The following is a 27,363-nucleotide window of genomic DNA, read 5'->3' on the forward strand; positions in this document are numbered from 1 at the left end:
GCTTTTCAACCGTTCGCTGCCTGCACCCGCCGCCCGACTAGCATCACCACCCTGGACGGTTCTGACCTAGAATATGTGGACATCTATAAATGCCTAGGTGTCTGGCTAGACTGTAAACTCTCTTTCCAGACTCATATTAAACATCTCCATTCCAAAATCAAATCAAGAATCTGCTTTCTATTTCGCAACAAAGCCTCCTTCACTCACGCCGCCAAACTTACCCTAGTAAAACTGACTATCCTACCGATCCTCGACTTCGGCGATGTCATCTACAAAATAGCTTCCAATACTCTACTCAGCAAACTAGATGCAGTTTATCATAGTGCCATCCGTTTTGTTACTAAAACACCTGATACCACCCACCACTGCGACCTGTATGCTCTAGTCGGCTGGCCCTCACTACATATTCGTTGCCAGACCCACTGGCTCCAGGTCATCTATAAGTCAATGCTAGGTAAAGCTCCGCCTTATCTCAGTTCACTGGTCACGATAACAACACCCACCCGTAGCACGCGCTCCAGCAGGTATATCTCACTGATCATCCCAAAAGCCAACACCTAATTTGGCCGCCTTTCCTTCCAGTTCTCTGCTGCCTGTGACTGGAACGAATTGCAAAAATCGCTGAAGTTGGAGACTTTTATTTCCTTCACCAACTTTAAACATCTGCTATCTGAGCAGCTAACCGATCGCTGCAGCTGTACATAGTCCACCTGTAAACAGCCCACCCAATTTACCAACCTCATCCCCTTACTGTTTTTATTTATTTACTTTTCTGCTCTTTTTCACACCAGTATCTCTACTTGCACATGATCATCTGATGATTTATCACTCCAGTGTAAATCTGCTAAATTGTAATTATTCGCTCCTATGGCCTATTTATTGCCTACCTCCTCATGCCTTTTGCACACAATGTATATAGACCCATTTTTCCCCCCTACTGTGTTATAAACTTGTTTATTGTTTACTCCATGTGTAACTGTGTTGTTGTCTGTTCACACTGCTATGCTTTATCTTGGCCAGGTCACAGTTGTAAATGAGAACTTGTTCTCAACTAGCTTACCTGGTTAAATAAAGGTGAAATAAAAATATAAAAAATAATCCTAACCTTAAATGAAGACCAAAAAGCTTTTTGTTTTAATGAATTTTTACAATCTAGACAATTTTAACTTTGCACCTTCCTCATCTAGCAGAAATCACTCAGTGCTGCCTCCAAGACAAGATTCAAGACAATAAACATCCACCTGCAGGCCAAGAGGCCAACACAAAGCTTGAATATAAAAAAGTGATACTAGCAAGAGGAGTGTGTGGGTTTGTCTTTTCTTTGAAGTTACTTCTCAGAACCAAGAGGCATTAGTTCACACGGTGAAATTCCAGCTATGAATCTGATACAAGTGTAGACAAGTAATAAGGCCTACACATATAAAATCCCTGATTGTTTCAGTTATGTCCATGGTGAGTCAATTCTGGGAACAGATACTGTAATATTACAATAAATTCCAAGTCAAGCTGATGGTATGAAGCGTGTGGGAAATTTGGGAGGTAGGTGGAGGACAAAGTGGAAGACAATATTTGAAATCTGATGTGTTTGTGCATGTGCATTTAAGTGTGTGTGTGTGTGTCTCACTTGGGGGGCTTTTCCACGGTACGGTAGGTGTTGAAGGCCTGAAGCTGTTGTTGCACCCCCACTAAGGAGTTGGCAAACTTGCGGTTGTTGAGGATGATGATGGTCTGTTCAATCCATTCCAGGAGGTCAGAGGCCAGACTCTCATATTTCTGAATCATGTTATCTGTCTCAATGGCATTGTCCAGTACCTGGGAGATGAAGGTGGTGAATCAGTAGAAGAGTACATGCATTGTATACTGATTACAGCTACTGTGGGAAATATGCTTTGAGTATCTAAGGCAGGCATTTCCAAACTCTTCACATTTACAAACAATACATTTATATTTTTCAACGGGGCTATACATTTGGGTGAAGTTAATTTTTTTATTCGCCTGAGTAGCCTCGTTTCACTGCCAAAAATAAAATTAAAGCATCTAGTGTTCAGCGAAATACAACACAATGTCAAATACAGGTAGCCTAGTCAAATAATTAACATCCAATCACATTTACCGTTACTCTCTCGCTGGAATTCCACTAACGGTCCGTATGTAGCCAAACGTAGCTTGGTTAAAGCAAGGCCCCTGAACTCTCGTGTATTTTCGGCACTATGCAATGATATGGGCAGCGACCATGTAACGCTTTTACAACATACAGAAGTGCGCTGGTTATCAAGGGGCTAAGTATTGACACGTTTTTTTAAATTGAGAGCCTAACATTTTCTTTACTGATCATATCTTTCACTTGTCTGACCGCTTGCATGAAGACGAGTTTCTCACAGGACTGGCTATCTGGGTGATGTTTTTTCTCACCTGAATGATCTGAATCTAGGATTACAGGGACTCTCTGCAGCTATATTCATTGTGCGGAACAAAATTGAGGCTATGATTAAGAAGTTGGAGCTCTTCTCTGTTTGCATTAACAAGGACAACACACAGGTCTTTCCATCATTGTATGATTTTTTGTGCGCAAATTAACTCAAGCTTAAGGACAATGTCAAATGTGATATAGCGACGCAACCGAGTGAGTTGGGTGCGCAATTACGCAGGTACTTTCCCAAAACGGACGACACAAACAACTGGATTCGTTATCCCTTTCATGCCCGGCGTCCAGTCCACTTACCGATATCTGAACAAGAGAGCCTCATCGAAATTGCAACAAGCGGTTCTGTGAAAATTGAATTTAATCAGAAGCCACTGCCAGATTTCTGGATTTGGCTGCGCTCAGAGTATCCGGCCTTGACAAATCGCGCTGTTAAGACACTGATGCCCTTTGCAACCACATACCTATGTGAGAGTGGATTCTCGGCCCTCACTAGCATGACACTAAATACAGGCACAGACTGTGTGGAAAATGATTTAAGACTGAGACTCTCTCCAATACAACCCAACATTGCAGAGTAATGTGCATCCTTTCAAGCACACCCTTCTCATTAACCTGTGGAGAGTTATTCACAAATTTCAATTAACAAATAAAATTTTATATGTAAGATGGCTAAATAAAGAGCAAACTTATTAATTATTATTTGTGCCCTGGTCCTTTAAGAGCTCTTTGTCACTTCCAACGAGCCGGGTTCTGACAAAAACTCACACTCATTCTTATGTTTAATAAATGTATTGTATAGTGTGTGTGTGTGTGTGTGTGTGTGTGTGTGTGTGTGTGTGTGTGTGTGTGTGTGTGTGTGTGTGTGTGTGTGTGTGTGTGTGTGTGTGTGTGTGTGGCAGGCTTACAATGCTGGCAAAAAACAACATTTGAGAGTTCGCTGACCCTGGTGCTAGAGGGGGTACGCAGCTGGAAGTCGAATATTTGAAGGGGTACGGGACTATAAAAAGTTTGGGAACCACTGCTCTAAGGGAATGAGTGTACTTGGAGAAGTATGGGATATGAGACTTTGTACTCGTGATTCAGATTGGGGACATATGAACTCTGATCCCTCACCTTCCCAATACGTTTTCCCTCCACCTTCAGAGCCTTCATTTTGGAGAAGTAGTGGTAGTAGGTCACAACATAGGTGATGACGGACTTCTCATCCGGGTGGTCCACGCTGATATCTGTACACACATACACATACAAAGAGTTAGACAAAAACAGCTTTGACTCTTCCATGTTTCCTTAATCATCAGACATCAACAGAGGGTTTGGCTTCCGTGCTGCTCGGCTGAGAAAAAATTGCATTTATTTGATTTAGGAGCCATGTTTAGGAGGGAGGTGGTTGGAGGGGCTATTTTCCGTCAGAACAATACACAGGAGCGTTCTCACGCCTCAGTCTTTGTTCCCCTCACTGCAGGCCTCTAAGACATGCTGAGATCTCAAAACCACCTCTTATAAAATATTTAAAGGCCATGTGCAGTCAAAAACGTGATTTAGATATATGTAAGAGGTGTTTGAAAAGACTGCCTGAAATGTCTTCCTTTGGGTGGGATGTAGTTATGGAGTACTTTATTGTTTTATTAAAAACAAATCACAGTAATTGTTACCCAGAAAGGATTTGATATTGAGATAAAAACGTCTGCACTGGGCCTTTAAGACAGCCATTACTCTGTCACACTGGGAAAGGACGAGCTCTAGCAGTGAATGTGCCTTACTGTTTGTACTTGTCCCCATAATGGGGCTGTCAGCTACCCTGTGAACTACATTAAAGTAAGACCCAGAAGTAACAACCTCTCAAACTACTCATGAAGTGGTTTCTGCAAGCGCTATACAGTAGTAACAGTTTTCAAGTTGTCATGTATTCATACAGGCATACTGTAAGAGCATAAATTAGGTCAGGCGAAAAATGCGTGAGTATTCATGTAATGTCATAATGGTATAAAACACTGACAGGTGCATGAGAGACAGGGATAGAGCACAGTATGTTACAGAAGGGTAAGCAGCCTTCTCCTCCTCACTGTTCTGTAAACTGTATGTTGTTTTCCACCAGGGTATGGTGTTCCATGATTATGTACAACAGTTCAGAGTCATGCACCGATGACTATATTCTAAGTGTGTAATGCAAGTTAACTATGTCTGTGTGTGTGCATGTATTGCGTGTGTGTGTGTGTGTGTTTGGATGTGTGTACTCTGTACTAACCCTCTACGTCCAGTAGCTTGTGGATACCCAGGTGTTGCTCTGCCAGGTTGAAGGCATTCTGCAGGTTGTGGTGTGCGTTGGACTTCTTCAGCTTGTCAAAGTCTATCAGGTCAGGTCTGTGTTTGTGGAGGATGGCGTTGAAGGCCATGCCATCTCTCCAGCTGGTGCTGAAGTTGTGAATGTTCACGTTGGGATATCTGGAAAACAGATACAAAAACATACACTGAGTGTACAGAACATTAAGAACACTTGCTCGTTCCATGACATAGACTGACCAGGTGAATCCAGGTGAAAGCTGTGATCCTTTATTGATGTCACTTGTTAAATCTACTTCAATCAGTGTAGATGAAGGGAAGGAGACGGGTTAAAGAAGGATGTTTAAGCCTTTAGATAATTGAGACATGGATTGTGTACGTGTGCCATTCAGAGGGTGAATGGACAATACAAAATATTTAAGTGCCTTTGAACGGTGTATGGCAGTAGGTGACAGGCGCACCAGTTTATGTCAAGAACTGCACTGCTGGGTTTTTCACGCTCAACAGTTTCCCGTGTGTATCAAGAATGGTCAACCACCCAAAGGACATCCAGCCAACTTGACACAACTGTGGGAAGCATTGGAGTTAACCAAGGGCCAGAATCCCAATGAAATGCTTTAGACTCCTAGTAGAGTCCATGCCCTGATGAATTGAGGCTGTTCAGAGGGCAAAAGGGGTGCAACTCAAGATTAGGAAGGTGAAAGTTATTCGTGTATAGACCTATGTCTTACTAAAAGAAAATCTCTCAGTCAAGATAAATCTTAGGTGGCAATTTGTTGCGACTTTTAAAGAATATGTAATATTTACATCAAATCTCCAGCCTCTGATTCCCTCTTCAGTGAAACAGATGGCTAATAAAGAAATGTCCCGCTTCTGACTCGAAACACAATGCCTTTCTTTATTAAACATTTGTTTAACTAAGGTGATTTATCTATTTGAAGCTGGGCTATAGCAGTGTTGGCTTTGTTGATGAGTGAATTGACTTATCAAATCATGTAGCCCAGGGCTGTTCATGCTGCTGTTCTAAACAGTCTGACATGTAGGCTGTGATGTCTGATGTGACACCCTCGCTGGGATTTCATCAGTTCTGCTGTCCACCCTGTGTGCCTCTACAGATCCTCTTCAGTCAAATCATTTGTGTTAAACACAGCATTGATTGCGAAATATCTCTGATGCTAGGCGTTTCTCTCAAGGCCATGTGATTCCTGAGACTGCTGTGACATACCCATATACAGGGCCTTCAGAAAGTATTCATACGCCTCGACTTATTCTACATGTTGTTGTGTTACAGCCTGAAAATGGATCACATCCACTTCAATCAGTGTAGATGAAGGAGAGGAGACAGGTGAAATAAGGATTTTTAAGCCTTGAGACAATTGAGACATAGAATGTCTGAGTGCCATTCAAAGGGTGAGATTTAAGTGCCTTTGAACGGGGTACGGTAGTAGGTGCCAGGCATACTGGTTTGTGCCAAGAAGTGCAACGCTGCTGGGTTTTCCACACTCAACAGTTTCCTGTGTGTATCAAGAATGGTCCACCACCCAAACAACAGCCAGCCAACTTGACACAACTGTGGGAAGCATTGGAGTCAACATGGGCCAGCATCCCTGTGGAACGCTTTTGACACCTTGTAGTCCATGCCCTGACGAATTGAGGCTGTTCTGAGAGCAAACGGTGGTGAAACTCAATATTAGGAAAGTGTTCCTAATGTTTTGTACACCCAGTGTATACTGGGCTAGGCCAGAATGTTCCTATATATATGTTGTCACATATACCCTTGATGTTGTTGATATTTTAGATCACAATCTGTTGAACATAATGTGTTGGATTATTCTGCTGACTTTGTGCTATAGTAGAGTATGCCTCAAGCTGTTGGTGCTGTGGTGATGCTGTAGTGGTGCTGCTGATGGTGTTGTGGTCCCTCACCCTGCAGTCTTCATCTGGCACCACAGTAGCAGGGCATCTTTAGCAGACTTCTTCTCCTTGTTGTCCTCCGTCTCCACTCTGATGTCCTGGATCTGAGAAGCACATACCCCGACATAACAAAATGGTCAAACAAAGCCAGCCATCATCAGGACACAGAGACTGAGACAGACACTATACACAGAGACAGAGACAACCACTTTACACAGAGACAGAGACAACCACTATACACAGAGACAGAGACAACCACTATACACAGAGACAGAGACAACCACTATACACAGAGACAGAGACTATACACAGAGACAGAGACTATACACAGAGACAGAGACTATACACAGAGACAGAGACTATACACAGAGACAGAGACTATACACAGAGACAGAGACTATACACAGAGACAGAGACTATACACAGAGACAGAGACTATACACAGAGACAGAGACTATACACAGAGACAGAGACTATACACAGAGACAGAGGCTATACACAGAGACAGAGACTATACACAGAGACAGAGACTATACACAGAGACAGAGACTATACACAGAGACAGAGACAGAGACTATACACAGAGACAGAGACAGACACTATACACAGAGACAGAGACAGACACTATACACAGAGACAGAGACAGACACTATACACAGAGACAGAGACAGACACTATACACAGAGACAGAGACAGACACTATACACAGAGACAGAGACAGACACTATACACAGAGACAGAGACAGACACTATACACAGAGACAGAGACAGACACTATACACAGAGACAGAGACAGACACTATACACAGAGACAGACAGACACTATACACAGAGACAGACAACCACTATACACAGAGACAGACAACCACTATACACAGAGACAGACAACCACTATACACAGAGACTGATATCACCCCTAAACACAGAGACAGACAACCACTATACACAGAGACTGATACAACCACTATACACAGAGACTGATACAACCACTATACACAGAGACTGATACAACCCCTATACACAGAGACTGATATAACCCCTATACACAGAGACTGATATAACCCCTATACACAGAGACTGATATAACCCCCATACACAGAGACTGATATAACCCCCATACACAGAGACTGATATAACCCCCATACACAGAGACTGATATAACCCCTATACACAGAGACTGATAGAACCCCTATACACAGAGACTGATAGAACCCCTATACACAGAGACTGATATAACCCCTATACACAGAGACTGATATAACCACTATACACAGAGACTGATATAACCACTATACACAGAGACTGAGACAACCACTATACACAGAGACTGATATAACCACTATACACAGAGACTGATATAACCACTATACACAGAGACTGAGACAACCACTATACACAGAGACTGAGACAACCAGTATACACAGACTGATATAACCACTATACACAGAGACTGATATAACCACTATACACAGAGACAGAGACAACCACCATACACAGAGACAGAGACAACCACTATACACAGAGACAGAGACAACCACTATACACAGAGGCAGACACAGACACTATACACAGAGACAGACAGACACTATACACAGAGACCGAGACAGACACTATACACAGAGACCGAGACTATACACAGAGACCGAGACAGACACTATACACAGAGACCGAGACGGACACTATACACAGAGACCGAGACAGACACTATACACAGAGACCGAGACAGACACTATACACAGAGACCGAGACAGAGACTATACACAGAGACCGAGACAGAGACTATACACAGAGACCGAGACAGAGACTATACACAGAGACAGAGACAGAAACTATACACAGAGACAGACACTATACACAGAGACAGACACTATACACAGAGACAGACACTATACACAGAGACAGACACTATACACAGAGACAGACAGACACTATACACAGAGACAGACAGACACTATACACAGAGACAGACAGACACTATACACAGAGACAGACAGACACTATACACAGAGACAGACAGACACTATACACAGAGACTGATATAACCACTATACACAGAGACTGATATAACCACTATACACAGAGACCGAGACAGAGACTATACACAGAGACAGAGACAGAAACTATACACAGAGACAGACACTATACACAGAGACAGACACTATACACAGAGACAGACACTATACACAGAGACAGACACTATACACAGAGACAGACAGACACTATACACAGAGACAGACAGACACTATACACAGAGACAGACAGACACTATACACAGAGACAGACAGACACTATACACAGAGACAGACAGACACTATACACAGAGACTGATATAACCACTATACACAGAGACTGATATAACCACTATACACAGAGACTGATATAACCACTATACACAGAGACTGATATAACCACTATACACAGAGACTGATATAACCCCTATACACAGAGACTGATATAACCCCTATACACAGAGACTGATATAACCCCTATACACAGAGACTGATATAACCCCTAAACACAGAGACTGATATAACCCCTAAACACAGAGACTGATATAACCCCTAAACACAGAGACTGATATAACCCCTAAACACAGAGACTGATATAACCCCTATACACAGAGACTGATATAACCCCTATACACAGAGACTGATATCACCCCTAAACACAGAGACTGATATCAACCCTAAACACAGAGACAGACAACCACTATACACAGAGACTGATATAACCACTATACACAGAGACTGATACAACCACTACACACAGAGACTGATACAACCACTATACACAGAGACTGATATAACCCCTATACACAGAGACTGATACAACCCCTATACACAGAGACTGATATAACCCCCATACACAGAGACTGATATAACCCCCATACACAGAGACTGATATAACCCCTATACACAGAGACTGATATAACCCCTATACACAGAGACTGATATAACCCCTATACACAGAGACTGATATAACCCCTATACACAGAGACTGATATAACCCCTATACACAGAGACTGATATAACCCCTATACACAGAGACTGATATAACCCCTATACACAGAGACTGATATAACCCCTATACACAGAGACTGATATAACCCCTATACACAGAGACTGATATAACCACTATACACAGAGACTGATATAACCACTATACACAGAGACTGATATAACCACTATACACAGAGACTGATATAACCACTATACACAGAGACTGATATAACCACTATACACAGAGACAGAGACAACCACTATACACAGAGGCAGAGACAACCACTATACACAGAGGCAGAGACAACCACTATACACAGAGGCAGAGACAACCACTATACACAGAGGCAGAGACAACCCCTATACACAGAGACAGAGACAACCCCTATACACAGAGACAGAGACAACCCCTATACACAGAGACAGAGACAACCCCTATACACAGAGACAGACAGACACTATACACAGAGACAGACAGACACTATACACAGAGACAGACAGACACTATACACAGAGGCAGACAGACACTATACACAGAGGCAGACAGACACTATACACAGAGGCAGACAGACACTATACACAGAGACAGACAGACACTATACACAGAGACAGACAGACACTATACACAGAGACAGACAGACACTATACACAGAGACAGACAACCACTATACACAGAGACAGACAACCACTATACACAGAGACAGACAACCACTATACACAGAGACAGACAACCACTATACACAGAGACAGACAACCACTATACACAGAGACAGACAACCACTATACACAGAGACTGATATAACCACTATACACAGAGACTGATATAACCACTATACACAGAGACTGATATAACCACTATACACAGAGACTGATATAACCACTATACACAGAGACCGACAACCCCTATACACAGAGACTGATATAACCACTATACACAGAGACTGATACAACCCCTATACACAGAGACTGATATAACCACTATACACAGCGACTGATATAACCCCTATACACAGCGACTGATATAACCACTATACACAGCGACTGATATAACCACTATACACAGAGACTGATATAACCACTATACACAGCGACTGATATAACCACTATACACAGCGACTGATATAACCACTATACACAGCGACTGATATAACCACTATACACAGAGACTGATATAACCACTATACACAGCGACTGATATAACCACTATACACAGAGACTGATATAACCACTATACACAGAGACTGATATAACCACTATACACAGAGACTGATATAACCACTATACACAGAGACTGATATAACCACTATACACAGAGACTGATATAACCACTATACACAGAGACAGAGACAAACACTATACACAGAGACAGAGACAAACACTATACACAGAGACAGAGACAAACACTATACACAGAGACAGAGACAACCCCTATACACAGAGACAGAGACAACCCCTATACACAGAGACAGAGACAACCCCTATACACAGAGACAGAGACAGACACTATACACAGAGACAGAGACAGACACTATACACAGAGACAGAGACAGACACTATACACAGAGGCAGACAGACACTATACACAGAGGCAGACAGACACTATACACAGAGGCAGACAGACACTATACACAGAGGCAGACAGACACTATACACAGAGACAGACAGACACTATACACAGAGACAGACAGACACTATACACAGAGACAGTGAACCACTATATACAGAGACAGTGAACCACTATACACAGACAGACAAACACTATACACAGAGACAGACAACCACTATACACAGAGACAGACAACAACTATACACAGAGACTGATATAACCACTATACACAGAGACTGATATAACCACTATACACAGAGACTGATATAACCACTATACACAGAGACTGATATAACCACTATACACAGAGACCGACAACCCCTATACACAGAGACTGATATAACCACTATACACAGAGACTGATACAACCACTATACACAGAGACTGATATAACCACTATACACAGCGACTGATATAACCCCTATACACAGCGACTGATATAACCACTATACACAGCAACTGATATACCCACTATACACAGAGACTGATATAACCACTATACACAGAGACTGATATAACCACTATACACAGCGACTGATATAACCACTATACACAGCGACTGATATAACCACTATACACAGAGACTGATATAACCACTATACACAGCGACTGATATAACCACTATACACAGAGACTGATATAACCACTATACACAGAGACTGATATAACCACTATACACAGAGACTGATATAACCCCTATACACAGAGACAGAGACAACCCCTATACACAGAGACAGAGACAACCCCTATACACAGAGACAGAGACAGACACTATACACAGAGACAGAGACAGACACTATACACAGAGACAGACAGACACTATACACAGAGGCAGACAGACACTATACACAGAGACAGTGAACCACTATACACAGACAGACAACCACTATACACAGAGACTGATATAACCACTATACACAGCGACTGATATAACCACTATACACAGAGACTGATATAACCACTATACACAGAGACTGATATAACCACTATACACAGAGACTGATATAACCCCTATACACAGAGACAGAGACAACCCCTATACACAGAGACAGAGACAACCCCTATACACAGAGACAGAGACAGACACTATACACAGAGACAGAGACAGACACTATACACAGAGACAGACAGACACTATACACAGAGGCAGACAGACACTATACACAGAGACAGTGAACCACTATACACAGACAGACAACCACTATACACAGAGACTGATATAACCACAATACACAGAGACTGATATAACCACAATACACAGAGACTGATATAACCACTATACACAGAGACTGATATAACCACTATACACAGAGACTGATATAACCACTATACACAGAGACTGATATAACCACTATACACAGAGACTGATATAACCACTATACACAGAGACTGACAACCCCTATATACAGAAACTGATATAACCCCTATACACAGAGACTGATACAACCACTATACACAGAGACTGATACAACCACTATACACAGCGACTGATATAACCACTATACACAGCGACTGATATAACCCCTATACACAGAGACTGATATAACCACTATACACAGAGACTGATATAACCACTATACACAGCGACTGATATAACCACTATACACAGAGACTGATATAACCACTATACACAGAGACAGAGACAGACACTATACACAGAGACAGACACTATACACAGACAGAGACAACCACTATACACAGAGACAGACAACCCCTAGACACAGAAACTGATATAACCCCTATACACAGAGACAGAGACAACCACTATACACATAGACTGATATAACCCCTATACACAGAGACAGAGACAACCCCTATACACAGAGACAGAGACAACCCCTATACACAGAGACAGAGACAGACACTATACACAGAGACAGACAGACACTATACACAGAGACAGACAACCACTATACACAGAGACAGACAACCACTATACACAGAGACAGACAACCACTATACACAGAGACAGACAGACACTATACACAGAGACAGACAGACACTATACACAGAGACAGACACTATACACAGAGACTGATATAACATCTATATGCACTTAGGCTGGCACACACACATAGAACAAATACGTGCACACACACTGGAATGCACCCACCTGCATTGAGTGACAGGCACATAAACACCACCTCAGCACTTTTTCGATATACAAACAAACACAACCCACTTCCTGTCTTAGTTTCAGTGACATTGACCCAATACTATGGATTTAAGTAGGATTTTTTAAATTACAAATTATACAAATGTAATCCCTTTACCAACTGTGCTCTCTCACTTTATAATCAGCACATGCACGCTACGTGAGTGAGTGAGTGAGTGAGTGTGAGAGAGTGAGTGAGTGAGAGTGAGAGAGTGAGTGTGTGTGTGTGTGTGTGTACTGGGTCGTCAGCTGACCTGGAAGCGGAGGATGATGGTCCAGATTAGGCCGAGGGTGAGGCGGTGGTTGCCGTCGACAATGTCGTGGGAGCCCATATTCTCCAGATGGACCCTCTGCTCCTTGAGGAACTGCAGGGCCTTGTCCACGTTCTCCAGGCAGTGGATACGCATGCGCCCCTTAGTGGGCTTGGGCTGCAGAGGGAAAAGAAAGAGGGACAGAGGTTGTACTAGCAAGGTCTAATTGCATTAGTGTCACTCATACTCTTCATATCTCTGACGTTCTACTGCCAACAATCTAAATGGTTTGGTTTTGTGTATTTTGACTTGAGGCAGGACTCCCTGGGCTGATGACCTACTTAGCAGACTTCTTTAATCCTTGAGGTAGGCAGATTTAAGAATGTCTATACAAGAACAAAGTGATGTGCATTATATGAGGACATATCTATGGGACTTCAGTGTATATATATATATATCATGTATTTTTGTGTGTTACACTAAGTAAGCCTAAAATGACCAAGAGGAAATGAGATCTCTGATACGTCTGGAGGGACAGACCTGTGATGCCATATGTAGAGAGACAGGTCATCTAGAGCTTCCCCAGGGTTAGAACCCATTTTCCAGAGGTCATGACCCAGGAAGTACTCAGGGCCTGGCCTTGTTGAGACAGCTGGAGAACACCAGTGGGTATCTCCTCTGTCTAACACAAATAACACCAGATCAGAGAGATGAGAGATACCCATCTGGCATTTTAATGTAGTGTTCTGTGGAGTGAACTCTAACACAGCATTCATATGCTTCCTGAAACAGTTGAGAAATGGAGGCTGGCATGAGTTGGGATCATTTTGCTGGACTCCATTGTACAGCATGTAGGCCCCTCCGCCAGTCTTTCTATATCAAAGATCTTATTGATAAAATCTCCCTCTGCCTTCCCTTTCACTCCATCATAGCAAGCCGGCTTTTGAAATTCTAGTATTGTAGTATTTTTGCCTCATTTCCTCGTAGCGGTCAAAAGAAGCTTAAATCTCAGAGCGAAGTGCTCATATTTTGAAGGGACCACAGTAGACTGCATTCACTGTGAGTGAGTTGAAACTGTGGTCAGATCTTTCTCACAGCAAAGACCCGTGAATGCCCTCAATGGAGGGCATGATCTTGGCACGATCTACTGAATGTGGTAGGGGCAGTAGTCAGGCTTAATCGCATTTTGATTCCAGAGCTGTCTAGACGAGTCTATCAGAGAGCTGCCTTTCAAAAGCCACTGGTGGTGAAGGGAGGGGTGAGGGGAGAGTGAGCTGAAATGGGACATAGTTAATAAAACCCATCAGTGCCAACTTTGCTAAACCTCTTTTTTTAGTGGCAAATCTGCAGTGATAATTGCTTCTCTCCCCTCCTTCAGCACAGCTGCTAAGCTGGAATATTTCATTGGCTCAGAGTGAAGTTTGCCCTCTGACGTCATGTGCTGCTGCTGCCACCACAGTGCTGATGTTTTGGTTTTGCCTTAATCTAACTCCAGACGTGCATAAGGTCTCCTAACCTAGCTTGGCATCTAGTATTCAATTGTAAGCAGTCTGTGTGTGTATGTGTAACTGCATGCTAGCGCACATGCTTGGTGCATTGGATGTATATAATTAGGTCTGCATCAGTGTGTTTGTGGTTCATGTAGGTTATACATGGGTATGTCTGTGTCACATTTTGTATTTATTATGGACCCCCATTAGTTCCTGCCAAGGCAGTAGCTACTCTTCCTGGGTTAAACACATTAAGGCACATCACAAAAACAAAACAAAAATACAATAAGATAGTACATCATGACATCATTACAGCACTACATATCTACAACACAACGTTTATAATACCACCATATAACAATATTAAAATATACATGTGTGTAGAGTGCGTGGAGTGCGTGTGTGTAGAGTGCGTGTGTGTGTAGAGTGCGTGTGTGTAGAGTGCGTGTGTGTGTAGAGTGCGTGTGTGTGTAGAGTGCGTGTGTGCGCGCGTCTCTTCACAGTCTGCGTTGTTCCGGTTACATATTTATTTATTTTTTGTACAATACAAAACATACAAACCACGATGTTCCATAAGGTGTCGTTTTATCTGTTTTTTCAAATCAGATAAATGGCTCAATGTAGTACTGTGCCTTCCATAGTCTAGCACACAGACTATGGAAGCGACCTCTGGTGGCATGTCGTGCGGGGTATGCATGGTTGTCCGAGCTGTGTGTTAGTAGTTTGAACAGACAGCTTTGTGCTTTCAACATGTCAATACCTCTCTCAAAGACAAGTAGTGATGCAGTCAATCTCTCATCTACTTTGAGCCAGGAGAGAATGACATGCATGTCATTGATGTTAGCTCTCTGTGTACATTTAAGGGCCAGCCGTGCTTCTATGTTTTGAGCCAACTGTAATGTGTTTATGTCCCTCTGTGGCACTTGACCAGATGACTGAGCAGCAGTCCAGGTGCAACAATACTAGGGCCTGTAGGACTTGTTTTGTTGATAATGTCAAAAAAGCGGAGCAGTGCTTTATTATGGACAATTACCAATACCAAAAATCTGTACAAAATTGTCCTCATTAAATAAATACCAGACACAGATGTTAACTGAACGATCCACCCAGGCAGCTGTTGCTTGAGCATTTCTATTGTACTAGGCAAGATGAATTTATCACATTTTCAAATGTTGTTGCTCAAGCAACAGATGCCTGGATGGATCGTTCAGTGTAAGCCTCCAAGAGGTTTCCATGAGAGACCACATGATCCCTGTAACCCAATCTGTGACCCAGTCTGAAACTCTAGCAGAGTGTAAACTCTCTAATTCTCTGCTCTGTTCTCAACTGAACTGAACTGCTCACAACTAGGGTTGCAAAGGGAGGATATGTTACTCAAAGTTTACCAGTAAACTACTAGATCTTTGGTATCTTTCAAGGATTTTATGTAATTTATCACAATACCCTTTCGGGTACTTCAGATTATTATAGGCGTCTGTAATTATCTCAGGCCCTCTGTGTGGACGACTGATCACGTCTAAAATATCTGAAATAATTAATTAAAATAAACAATGACAAAGCTGATCCTAAATATAAACTAAGTGAATACCGTTATTTTTTAATGAGGATTTCAGCATGAAATATTGTTTTTTTTTCACATTTATTTTACTATTTGAATATGTATTTATTGTCAATGACTTGGCTCAAACGGGTGGCAGTTAAACAAGTCAACAGTTGGAAGAGTTGCAAAATAATGCCATTGTTGATTAGATACTTTTTTCAATAATTAGGCTATTTTCTCTTGAACCGGGTTTTTTCAAGATCAACAGTTTCCCGTATGTATCAAGTATGGTTCACCACCCAAAGGACATCCAGCCAACTTGACACAACTGTCGGCAGCATTGGAGTCAACATTGGCCAGCATCCCTGTGGAACGCTTTCGACACCTTGTAGAGTCCATGCCCTGACGAATTGAACCTGATCTGAGGTCAAAAGGGATACAACTAAATATTTTGGAAGGTTTTAAAAGTTATTCAAGTATAAATGACCCAAGTCACGAGACTGCCATAGATTCAGTTAATTACAAAAATTACTGAAGATTCTGGTAACTTTGGAAAATTACTGGTAGGTTTGCAACATTACTGATAACCTCTCCATAGTATCCACATATATACCATGACCTTGCCTTTACCGGGGCTGCTTTAAATATATTCTTTACCAGAGGTGGAGAGAGCAGTGAATGTGTGCCTGGTTTTTATAATGTTGAATCTGAGATATGACGATAGGAGTTATGACGAGGGAGTTATATGTATACAATGTGTAACATAGCTACATACTATGTTATGAGAGATACTGCTGCACCGTTAATAGAAACCAGATAAGAGCAATATGAGGAACAATTATGACCACAAATACTCTTTCAAGTAGAAAAATATACACTGCATTCGGAAAGTATTCAGAATTTTTTCCCCCACATTTTGAGACGTTACAACCTGATTATAAAATATATAAAATAAATAAATATCCTTATCAATACCCCACAATGACAAAGTGAAAACAGGTTTTTAGAAATGTTTGCAAATGAATTAAAAACAGAAATACCTTATTTACCTAAATATTCTGACCCTTTGCTATGAGGCTCAAAATTGACCTCAGGTGCATCTGGATTCCATTTATCATCCTTGAGATGTTTCTACAACTTGATTGGTATCCCCCTGTGATAAATTCAATTGATTGGACATGATTTGGAAAGGTACACACCTGTCTATAAGGTCCACAGTTGGCAGTGCATGTCAGAGCAAAAACCAAGCCATGAGGTGGAAGGAATTGTCCGTAGAGCTCTGAGACAGAATTGTGTTGAGGCATCGATCTGGGGAAGGGTACCAAAACATTTTCTGCAGCATTGGAGATTCCCAAGAACATAGTGGCCTCCATCATTCTTAAATGGAAGAAGTTTGTAACCACCAAGACTCTTCATAGATCTGGTTGCTCGGCCAAACTAAGCAATTGGGGGAGAAGGGCCTTGGTCAGGGAGGTGACCAAGCACCCGATGGTCACTCTGACAGAGCTCCAGAGTTTCTCTGTGGAGATGGTTGTTCTTCTGGAAGGTTCTTCATCTCTGCAGCACTCCACCAATCAGGCCTTTATGATAGAGTGGCCAGACAGAAGCCACTCTTCAGTAAAAGGCACACAACAGCCCGCTTGGAGTTTGCCAAAAGCCACCTAAAGGACTCGCAGACCATGAGAAACAAGATTCTCTGGTCTGATGAATCCAAGAATGAACTCTTTGGCCTGAATGCCAAGCGTCACGTCTGGAGGAAACCTAACACCATCCCTACGGTGAAGCATGGTGGTGGCAGCATCATGCTGTGGGGATGTTTTTCAGCAGCAGGGACTGTGAGACTGGTCAGGATCGACTAAATGATGAAAGGAGCAAAGTACAGAGGGATCCTTGATGAAAACCTGCTCCAGAGTGCTCAGGACCTCAGACTGGGGTGAAGGTTCACCTGCCAATACAACAACGACCCTAAACACACAGCCAAGACAATGAAAACTAGAGGCTCTAATTGCTGCTTCAACAAAGTACTGAGTAAAAGGGTCTGAATACTTATGTAAAAGTGATACCAGTGTTTCATTGTTAATACATTTGCAAACAGCTTTAGCATTATTGGGTACTGTGTGTAGATTGATGAGGTGGGGAAAAAATATTTAATCCATTTTAGAATAAGGCTGTAACGTAGCAAAATGTAGAAAAAGCGGTCTGAATACTTTCCAAATGCACTGTACGTGTGCTCTGGAGAAAAACAAATCTGTGAAGCATATTAGCTATGCATGGGCCGAATGTATGCATATAGGGTAAAATCACGGAGGAATCGTTTGGAACAGCAATCCCAAAGTGAAATCATTTTGACAATAAGAAATTCGTTTTTTAAAAAGGTGAATTATTACTCTGTGTGTGACTGGGAAATCAGTCTGACTGTCCAACGTACCAGTCTCTCCCCAGAGAGGACCTCCAGTAGTTTGATGAGCATGCGTCCATCCCTCAGGTCCATATAGAGGTCAGTGATCCTGCAGGACACTCTGGCTAGGTGGGAGTTGACCCACTTGGTGAAGGTCTTCTTCTGCACCGCCTCGCGCTCATCTACAAGAAAGAGCAGATTGTGATCAGGGGTTTAGTTTCACTTCTGCGTTAAATCATTGGATCATATCAACCAGGTTATCACCTGGGGGTATTTTACAGTTCAACTGACGTGTGCTCTTCTTTAGTCTCTCTGTCACACACACACACTGTAGATTATAAAGCTGAACACTCCAGGTGTGCGGCTAACAAAGTGGAACGTGAGGGTTTGCAGGCCTCTCGACAGAAACAGCATGTTCCTCTCATTCTTCCTGTTTATGCCAGGTGTCCCCGGTTGTTTGACTGGCTGTGGGCCTTTGCTACTGTTCGTCTTTTGATGAAAACCTACACCAAGGTCGTCACTGTTCTTGGAATAACTGTGTAGGGTGTATCTTCCTGTGTCTAAGAGGTACAAAGTAGCTAGCTTTCACAGACAGACAAGTACTGTAAATATCAACATTTCACAGGCTAGGTAAGTGTTAAGTAAACATTTGTATTTGCATTTATCATCGATCCCCATTAGCTGCTGCTAACGCACCAGCTACTCTTCCTTGGGGTCCAGCAAAATGAAGGCAGTTTAGACCGTTTTAAAAACATTCCAATACATTCACAACACACGGTGTGCCCCCAGGCCCCTACTCTACCACTACCACATATCTACAGAACAAAATCCATGTGTACGTGTGTATAGTGCGTATGTTATCTTGTGTGTGCATGCATGTGTCTGTGCCCATGTTTGTGTTCCTTCACAGTCCCCATTGTTCCATGAGGTGTATTTTTGTTTTTTTAAATCTAATTATACTGCTTGCATCAGTTACTTGATGTGGAATAGAGTTCCATGTAGTCATGGCTCTATGTAGTACCGTGTGCCTCCCATAGTCTGTTCTGGACTTGGGGACTGTGAAGAGACCTCTTGTTGCATGTCTTGTGGGGTATGCATGGGTGTCCTAGCTGTGCGCCAGTAGTTCAAACAGACAGCTCCTTGCATTCAACATGTCAATACCTCTCATAAATACAAGCAGTGATGAAGTCAATCTCTCCTCCACTTTGAGCAAGGAGAGATTGACATGTATATTATTAATATTAGCTCTTTGTGTACATCCAAGGGCCAGCCGTGATGCCCTGTTCTGAGCCAATTGCAATTTTCCTAACATACTTCAATACTTCTTCGTTTAGGCCATCATTAAATAGCCAGTCTTGTTTGTGCAAGCTAAATCTTGTTAGCATAGCAGGTGCCATTCTCCTAACATATACTGAACAAAAATCTAAAAACAACATGCAACAATTTCAATGATTTTACATAAGGTAATCAGTCAATTGAAATAAATTCATTAGGTCCTAATCTATGGATTTTACATGATTGGGAATAAAGATATGCATCTGCTGGTCACAGACACCTAATAAAAAGGTAGGGATCAGGAAACCAGTCAGTATCTGGTGTGACCACCATTTGCCTCATCCTTCGCATTGAGGTGATCAGGCTGTTAACTGTCGCCTGTGGAATGTTGTCCAACTCCTCTTCAATGGCTGTGCGAAGTTGCTGGATATTGGTGGGAACTGGAACACGCTGTGTGTTCCATGAATAAAGAACTCTCCGGGAAGAAGAAAGGCGGGATCATTTCATGATTATCATTTCATGATTAACTACTCATGGTGTGATTGAGATAACGTACAGAAACGCAAGTCCTTTTGTTCACCCAACGTAGAATACCTCACTATCAAATGCCGACAGACAGTATTACCTCCTAAGATAATTCTCTTTGGTTATAGTCACAGCTGTGTATATTCCCCGTTAAACTGATACCACAACGGCCCTAAAGGAACTACACTGGACTTCGTGCAAACTGGAAACCACATACCCTGATGCGGCATTTATTGTAGCTGGGGATTTTAACAAAGCAAATTTGGGGAAAACGCTACCAAAGTTCTACCAACACATTGACTAAAGTATTCTCGCTGCTAAAACACTCGACCAGTTCTACTCCAACTTCTGGGATGCCTACAAGGCCCTCCCCTGCCCTCCCTTCGGCAAATCAGATCATGACTCCATTTTGCTCATCTCTTCCTATTAGGCAGAAACTCAAACAGGAAGTACCCATGCTAAGGTCTATTCAACGCTGGTCTGACCAATCGAAATCCATGCTTCAAGATTGTTTTGATCATGCGGACTGGGATATATTCCGGGTAGCCTCTAAGAATAACATCAATGTATACACTGACACGGTGTATATAAGAAACCGTGGATAGATAGAATGCTGCTATCGTTTTTTTTTTTTTACATAGGTATTCGGATACCGACGTCTTGCTCCCAGAAAAGCAAAAAAAAAAATCTGGCTTTTGGCCAAGTGGGACGCTACAGTCCCACATATCCCAGAGAAGTTAAACAAATCTAAATCTATTATATTTGAGGTTCTTCAAAGTAGCCACCCTTTGCCTTCACAGCTTTGCACACTCTTGGCATTCTCTCAACCAGCTTCATGAGGTAGTCACCTGAAATGCATTTAAATTAACAGGTGTGCATTGTTAAAAGTGAATTTGTGGAATTTCTTTCCTTCTTAATGCATTTGAGCCAATCAGTTGTGTTGTGACAAGGTAAGGGTGGTATACAGAAGATAGCCCTATTTGGTAAAATACCAAGTCCATATTATGGCAAGAACAGCTCAAGTAAGCAAAGAGAATCAACAATCAATCATGAAGGTCAGTCAATGTGGAAAATTTCAAGAACTCTTCAAATGCTGTCGCAAAAACCATCAAGTGCTACGATGAAACTAGCTCTCATGAGGACCGCCACAGGAAAGGAAGACCCAAAGTTACCTCTGCTGCAGAGCATAAGTTCATTAGAGCTACCAGCCTCAGAAATTGCACCCCAAATAAATGCTTCAGAGTTCAAGTAACCGACACATCAACAGTTCAGAGAAGACTGCGTGAATCAGGCCTTCATGATCGAATTGCTGCAAAGAAACCACTACTAAAGGACACCAGTAATAAGAGGCTTGCTTGGGCCAAGAAACACGAGCAATGGACATTAGATCGGTGGAAATCTGTCCTTTGGTCTGACGAGTCAAAATGTGAGATTTTTGGTTCCAACCACTGTGTCTTTGTGAGACGCAGAGTAGGTGAACGGATGATCTCCGCATGTGTGGTTCCCACTGTGAAGCATGGAGGAGGAGATGTGATGGTGCTTTGCTGGTGAAACTGTCTGTGATTTATTTAGAATTCAAGGCACACTTAACCAGCATGGCTACCACAGCATTCTGCAGCAATACGCCATCCCATCTGGTTTGCACTTAGTGGGACTATCATTTGTTTTTCAACAGGACAATGACCCAACATACCTCCAGGCTGTGTAAGGGCTATTTGACCAAGAAGGAGAATGATGGAGTGCTGCATCAGATGACCTGGCCTCTGCAATCATCCAACCTCAACCCATTTGAGATCGTTTGGGAAGAGTTGGATCGCAGAGTGAAGGAAAAACAGCCAACAAGTGCTCACGAAATATGGGAACTCCTTCAAGACAATTGGAAAAGCATTCCTGGTGAAGCTGGTTGAGAGAATGCCAAGCGTGTGTAAAGCTAGGATCGCTAGGATCAAGGCAAAGGATGGATACTTTGAAGAATCTCAAATATAAAATATATTTTGATTTGTTTAAAAAAAAAAATGGTTACTACATGATTCCATGTGTGTTATTTCATAGTTGTAATGTCTTCACTATTATTCTACAATGTATAAAATAGTACAAATAAAGGAAAAACACTGGAGTAGGTGTTTCAAAACTTGACTGGTGCTGTATATTTCTTAACTCCATTCTTTTATTTTGGATTTGTCTGTATTGTTGTGAATTGTTAGATACTACTGCACAGTTGGAGCTAGGAACACAAGCATTGCGCTACACCCGCAAGAACATCTGCTAAATATGTGTATGTGACCAATAAAATGTGATTTGATTTTACATATACGCTGGTCTAATGTGAGCTAGCTGTGCCTCATACTGTAGGTCTACTGTACGTGCCATTTGCTGTTAGTGGTTAGCGGTGTAAGCTGGTCATGTTCTCACAGGGTTGTTCTAATTTAGTGTTCCCATGCAGGACGGGTGGTCTAGATTCTCACCCTACTGCAGAGCCCATAAACATCAGTCACTGAGCCAAGAGAACCAGCCGCACCGGTCAGCCCATACCTGCTGCATTAGCCATACATGTCATCATGACACACACACACACACAGCTTCGCAAGCTATTCCTCATATGAACTCAAAGCCTGTTGCCATGGAAATCTGGCTTTGAGAGGAAGTTTCACAACCTCCCTCCATCAGGGTGGGTCTCCTTCTCGCAGACTGTAAGAAACGACACCCGTTAACAATGTGCACTGATGCACTCTCCCCTCCAGCTCCAGGCCAGCCATTAGCTCAGAGGACGTTGTGACATCACAGCGTGACCAGACTGCTAATAAAGCAGCAGCAGACTGTGATAGTAGGTTAAACCCTGGTGCCAAACAGCTCGCTCTATCTAGGTTACGTCTTCACAGGACTGTCCAACGGCCTGACAGCCTGGTCCCAGAGATAGTACAGTAGATAGTGCCGCAGGTCCTCTTGTGGCTTTCATGAGTCGCAGTGCCCAGTGAGCAGGGCAGAGGCAGAGAGACAGAGGGAGCAGTGTGTCCCATTGTGGAGGCCCAGTCAGAGGCAGGGCGACAGAGGGAGCTGTGTGGGGCCCAGTCAGAACAGCACAGAGACAATGCAACCAGTGTTCTCCACCATGACATGCAAAGCAGCATCTGACTGCATCAGGCCTTATCACTGACTGGGCTAACTAGCTAACTAACATTCAGCTCCTTCACTGGGACACTGTGCTTCATGGTTAGATCATGGCTGTGTGTGGTTAGGCTGGTTAACCCAGAACTAAAGGCTTGCATAATTGGGTCAGATGGTCAGTTAAGTTCTGGGACCATACATGTTAACAGAAGAGATTTAAATCTAGTCAGTTGCACAACTGAATGCATTCAAACGAAATTTGTCTTCCACATTTAACCCAACCTCTCTGAATCAGAGATAAGCGAGGGGCTGCCTCAAATCGACCAAAGGTCCCCCCCCTTTCCCGAAATTCAAAAGATATTACACACTGCGAAATTCTGATTTGTCCAAATAACCAGTGACGAAAAACCCAAGCACCACAGCTGCTGAACTCCATTTGTACCGTGACAGATCTACAGTACAATGTTATGTAGTCTGTTCACAAGAGATTAGGCTATTCATAGGCTTAGCGGAGTTTCCAACAGCCGGATGCATCCGCTTTTAAGGGATACAGCTAATTCAACTTCGCTTCCTTTTCTGCTGAAAACCGGATGTGGGAACTCTGCTCAGGATTTTTCTTTTACGCCTGCTATGTTAGGTGTGGCTAGTCATGACTTTGTGAATCAGGAAAAAGGCTTTTAAAAATCAGGAAGAGGCTAGATAAGCTTAGCATCACATAATATTCCAAATAAAAGTATCAAGGACCAGAATCAAAGGTAACTTCAATAACAAAACAAAGTAAAATAGTTCATTCACATTACACATTTTGCTGTGTGACACTTGACCCTGTGTGCCGGTAAGGTTGTAATTCCACATTTTGCTGTGTGACACTTGACCCTGTGTGCCGGTAAGGTTGTAATTCCACATTTTGCTGTGTGACACTTGACCCTGTGTGCCGGTAAGGTTGTAATTCCACATTTTGCTGTGTGACACTTGACCCTGTGTGCCGGTAAGGTTGTAATTACACATTTTGACACAATCAGCTGCAGTTGAAAAGGGCCTACATCTAAAATAAATGTGTGTCTTAATGAAGCTGAGATGGAGACAGATGGAGAATATGGGTGGAGCTAGACATGTCCTGAATGTCTGTAAACAGGGTTTCCTGCAGGGCAGAGCATCTGGCCCAGAACAGAACACCGGAAGGGGAAACCCTCGCTCAACAGATGTACACACACACGTACGGTTGCACATGCTCAGGCACACACACAAACACAAGCTCAAGTGTGCACACACGCGCACAACAACTCCTTATCTCAACCTGCACCTGAGCTCTGGCACTGCAGAGTACAACCCGTAACCCCTCCGACCACAATCACAACAAGCAGTCACAGACCAGAATCACAGACCCACAAACCACAGGTCTACTAAACTATCAGGACTGCTGACCAGACCACAATCTGTGGACAACCACTCTGTACGGCATCCTCATCACAGAACTGTGCGCACAATGTCAACTACATCAAATCTACTGAAAAATACCTAAAAAGGTGAAATGCTAAGTCCTCCTATTAATATTCCAAGACTAGTTGTTTTATTGCATGTGACTGTTGACAGGCAGTGGGGGTGGGGGGGGTGGGGGGGTGAATACTGTGGTGGCAACAATGGATAGCTTGGACTCAGACTAGATGTAACATAGTAAATGAAAATCCAGGATACTCATATTAGTTGACATTTTACATTTGTTATGGTTACATAAGGCAGAAGGTTACTGAAGGCAAAAACAGGGTTGTCGGGTGGGCGCCACAAAGCTAACTTTAGCCACAAAGCTAACGTTAGCCACAAGAAATTGGAATTCTTAATGCAAATTCACAACTTATCGTACGAATTGCAATTCGTAGCATATCATCCAAATTGTAATTCGTAACATATCATACGAAATGGATGATGAACATCCACAAATTATTACAAAGCATATCGTACTAATTTGAGGGTCCCGAATTTGCCTACTATGTTACACCTACCCCCAAGTCCAGGTTGAAATTAATATAGGAGAAACACTGAATAGCAATTCAAAGTCAAACTATCAGGCCTGGAAGCAGGGCTCTACATTTAAAAAAAATGCTGTTGCTCCCAACTTTAGAAAGTTAGGAGCACCACATGAAGTTTAGAAGCACCAGAAAATCAAATATATGTTTTGAATTGATTAAGATACAGCCTGTATGAATTCTAGCAACTTTCGAAGCACATGCTGTGCTGTAACACTGTAAAGACAGTTTATTTTAAAAGCAAAAATCTGGATATACCAGTCATCGAAATTACAAAGCCATTTGTGGAATATTAGGTTTCTACATTGTGTAAAAGCACAATATTCCAATTGAGATGCATTACATTGAAAATTGTACAAGGTCTCTTTAGAAACATCAGGTTTGTGATGAGGTGTAAGAGATCAGTCATTCATTCTTTGCTATGATCATTGATCTCCTAAAGAAGCTATCCTGTTTCCTTTCCGCCGAAGACACATTTCAGTTGAATGCATTCAGTTGTACAATAGACTAGGTATCCCCCCTTTCCCTTCCTGTCCTTTCTTTCCGTGTCCCCAAATGGATATACTGGTAAAGTTACCAGGTTGTTAGCTAGCTAGCGAATGAGGTAATGTGACTGAACAAAGTGTAAACAAATGGTTAACGGCGCGCAAGTAGTTTTAGAACCGCCCATGACGTGGTTTATGAATGTAAAATGCGGTACCGGTGACCACTATAGGAAGATACAAATGTTGTGCCAATAACAAATAGGTCACATCTTTTAATCTGGTTGGTCTAGAAGCAAGCCGTTTTCGCTGTAGTAATGGTGCAACCATGAAGCTAACGAGTCTGAACGCGCTTGTTTCTCAAGGGCACTCACACAATGGTAGAGCAAAGCCTTATCGCACAGTGCTCCCAAAATAAAACTGCTGGTCAGAAGGCAAAATATTTGGTAGCATATGTGACCAAAATGGTTGCACTTTAGAGCCCTGCCTGGAAAAGATGTGGCCTTAGGTACCAGAGCAAAAGAAAAGAAGGACTAGGAAAGAGAAATAAAAGACAAAATGACAGAGATGGATATTGTCACAGCTCTCTGGTTCCTCAGTAAATGGTTGTGGAATGTGTCTGTGCAGTCACAGACACCGAATGTAAAAAAGAGGCCTCTGCAGGGCCTCCGGTGAGTGAATAATGACAATCGCTGTGAAACAGATCCAAAATGAACTGAGGCAATTAACTACGGAAAAGGATGTCCAAGTCCAAGGTCCCCAATTCCAAACAGGTGTCAAACGATGAGAGACAATGCAGACAAAACAGGAGATCTCTGTCTCTGTTTAATGACACGTCTTTCAGGGACACTGATGAGTTTGGATACGTTTGGTGGGTGGGGGTTCCCGGATGGT

At 42.5% G+C, this 27,363-nt stretch overlaps 1 protein-coding gene across 2 annotated transcripts in view; it reads right to left on the minus strand.

Annotated features, from left to right (window-relative positions):
* The window catches only part of LOC129836461 (spectrin beta chain, non-erythrocytic 1-like), a 138,736-nt gene that overhangs the window by 50,649 nt on the left and 60,724 nt on the right, over window positions 1-27,363 (minus strand). For both annotated transcript variants that reach the window (XM_055902666.1, XM_055902665.1), the window contains 6 exons: window positions 19,089-19,240; window positions 13,634-13,807; window positions 6,632-6,723; window positions 4,671-4,867; window positions 3,539-3,651; window positions 1,625-1,812 (listed from right to left, as the gene is read on the minus strand). In XM_055902666.1, the coding sequence (XP_055758641.1) occupies window positions 1,625-1,812; window positions 3,539-3,651; window positions 4,671-4,867; window positions 6,632-6,723; window positions 13,634-13,807; window positions 19,089-19,240 (916 nt within the window). The remainder of the gene's footprint in view (window positions 1-1,624; window positions 1,813-3,538; window positions 3,652-4,670; window positions 4,868-6,631; window positions 6,724-13,633; window positions 13,808-19,088; window positions 19,241-27,363) is intronic.

Source organism: Salvelinus fontinalis, chromosome 37, assembly GCF_029448725.1.
Source record: "Salvelinus fontinalis isolate EN_2023a chromosome 37, ASM2944872v1, whole genome shotgun sequence".
NCBI classification, from domain to species: Eukaryota; Metazoa; Chordata; class Actinopteri; order Salmoniformes; family Salmonidae; genus Salvelinus; species Salvelinus fontinalis.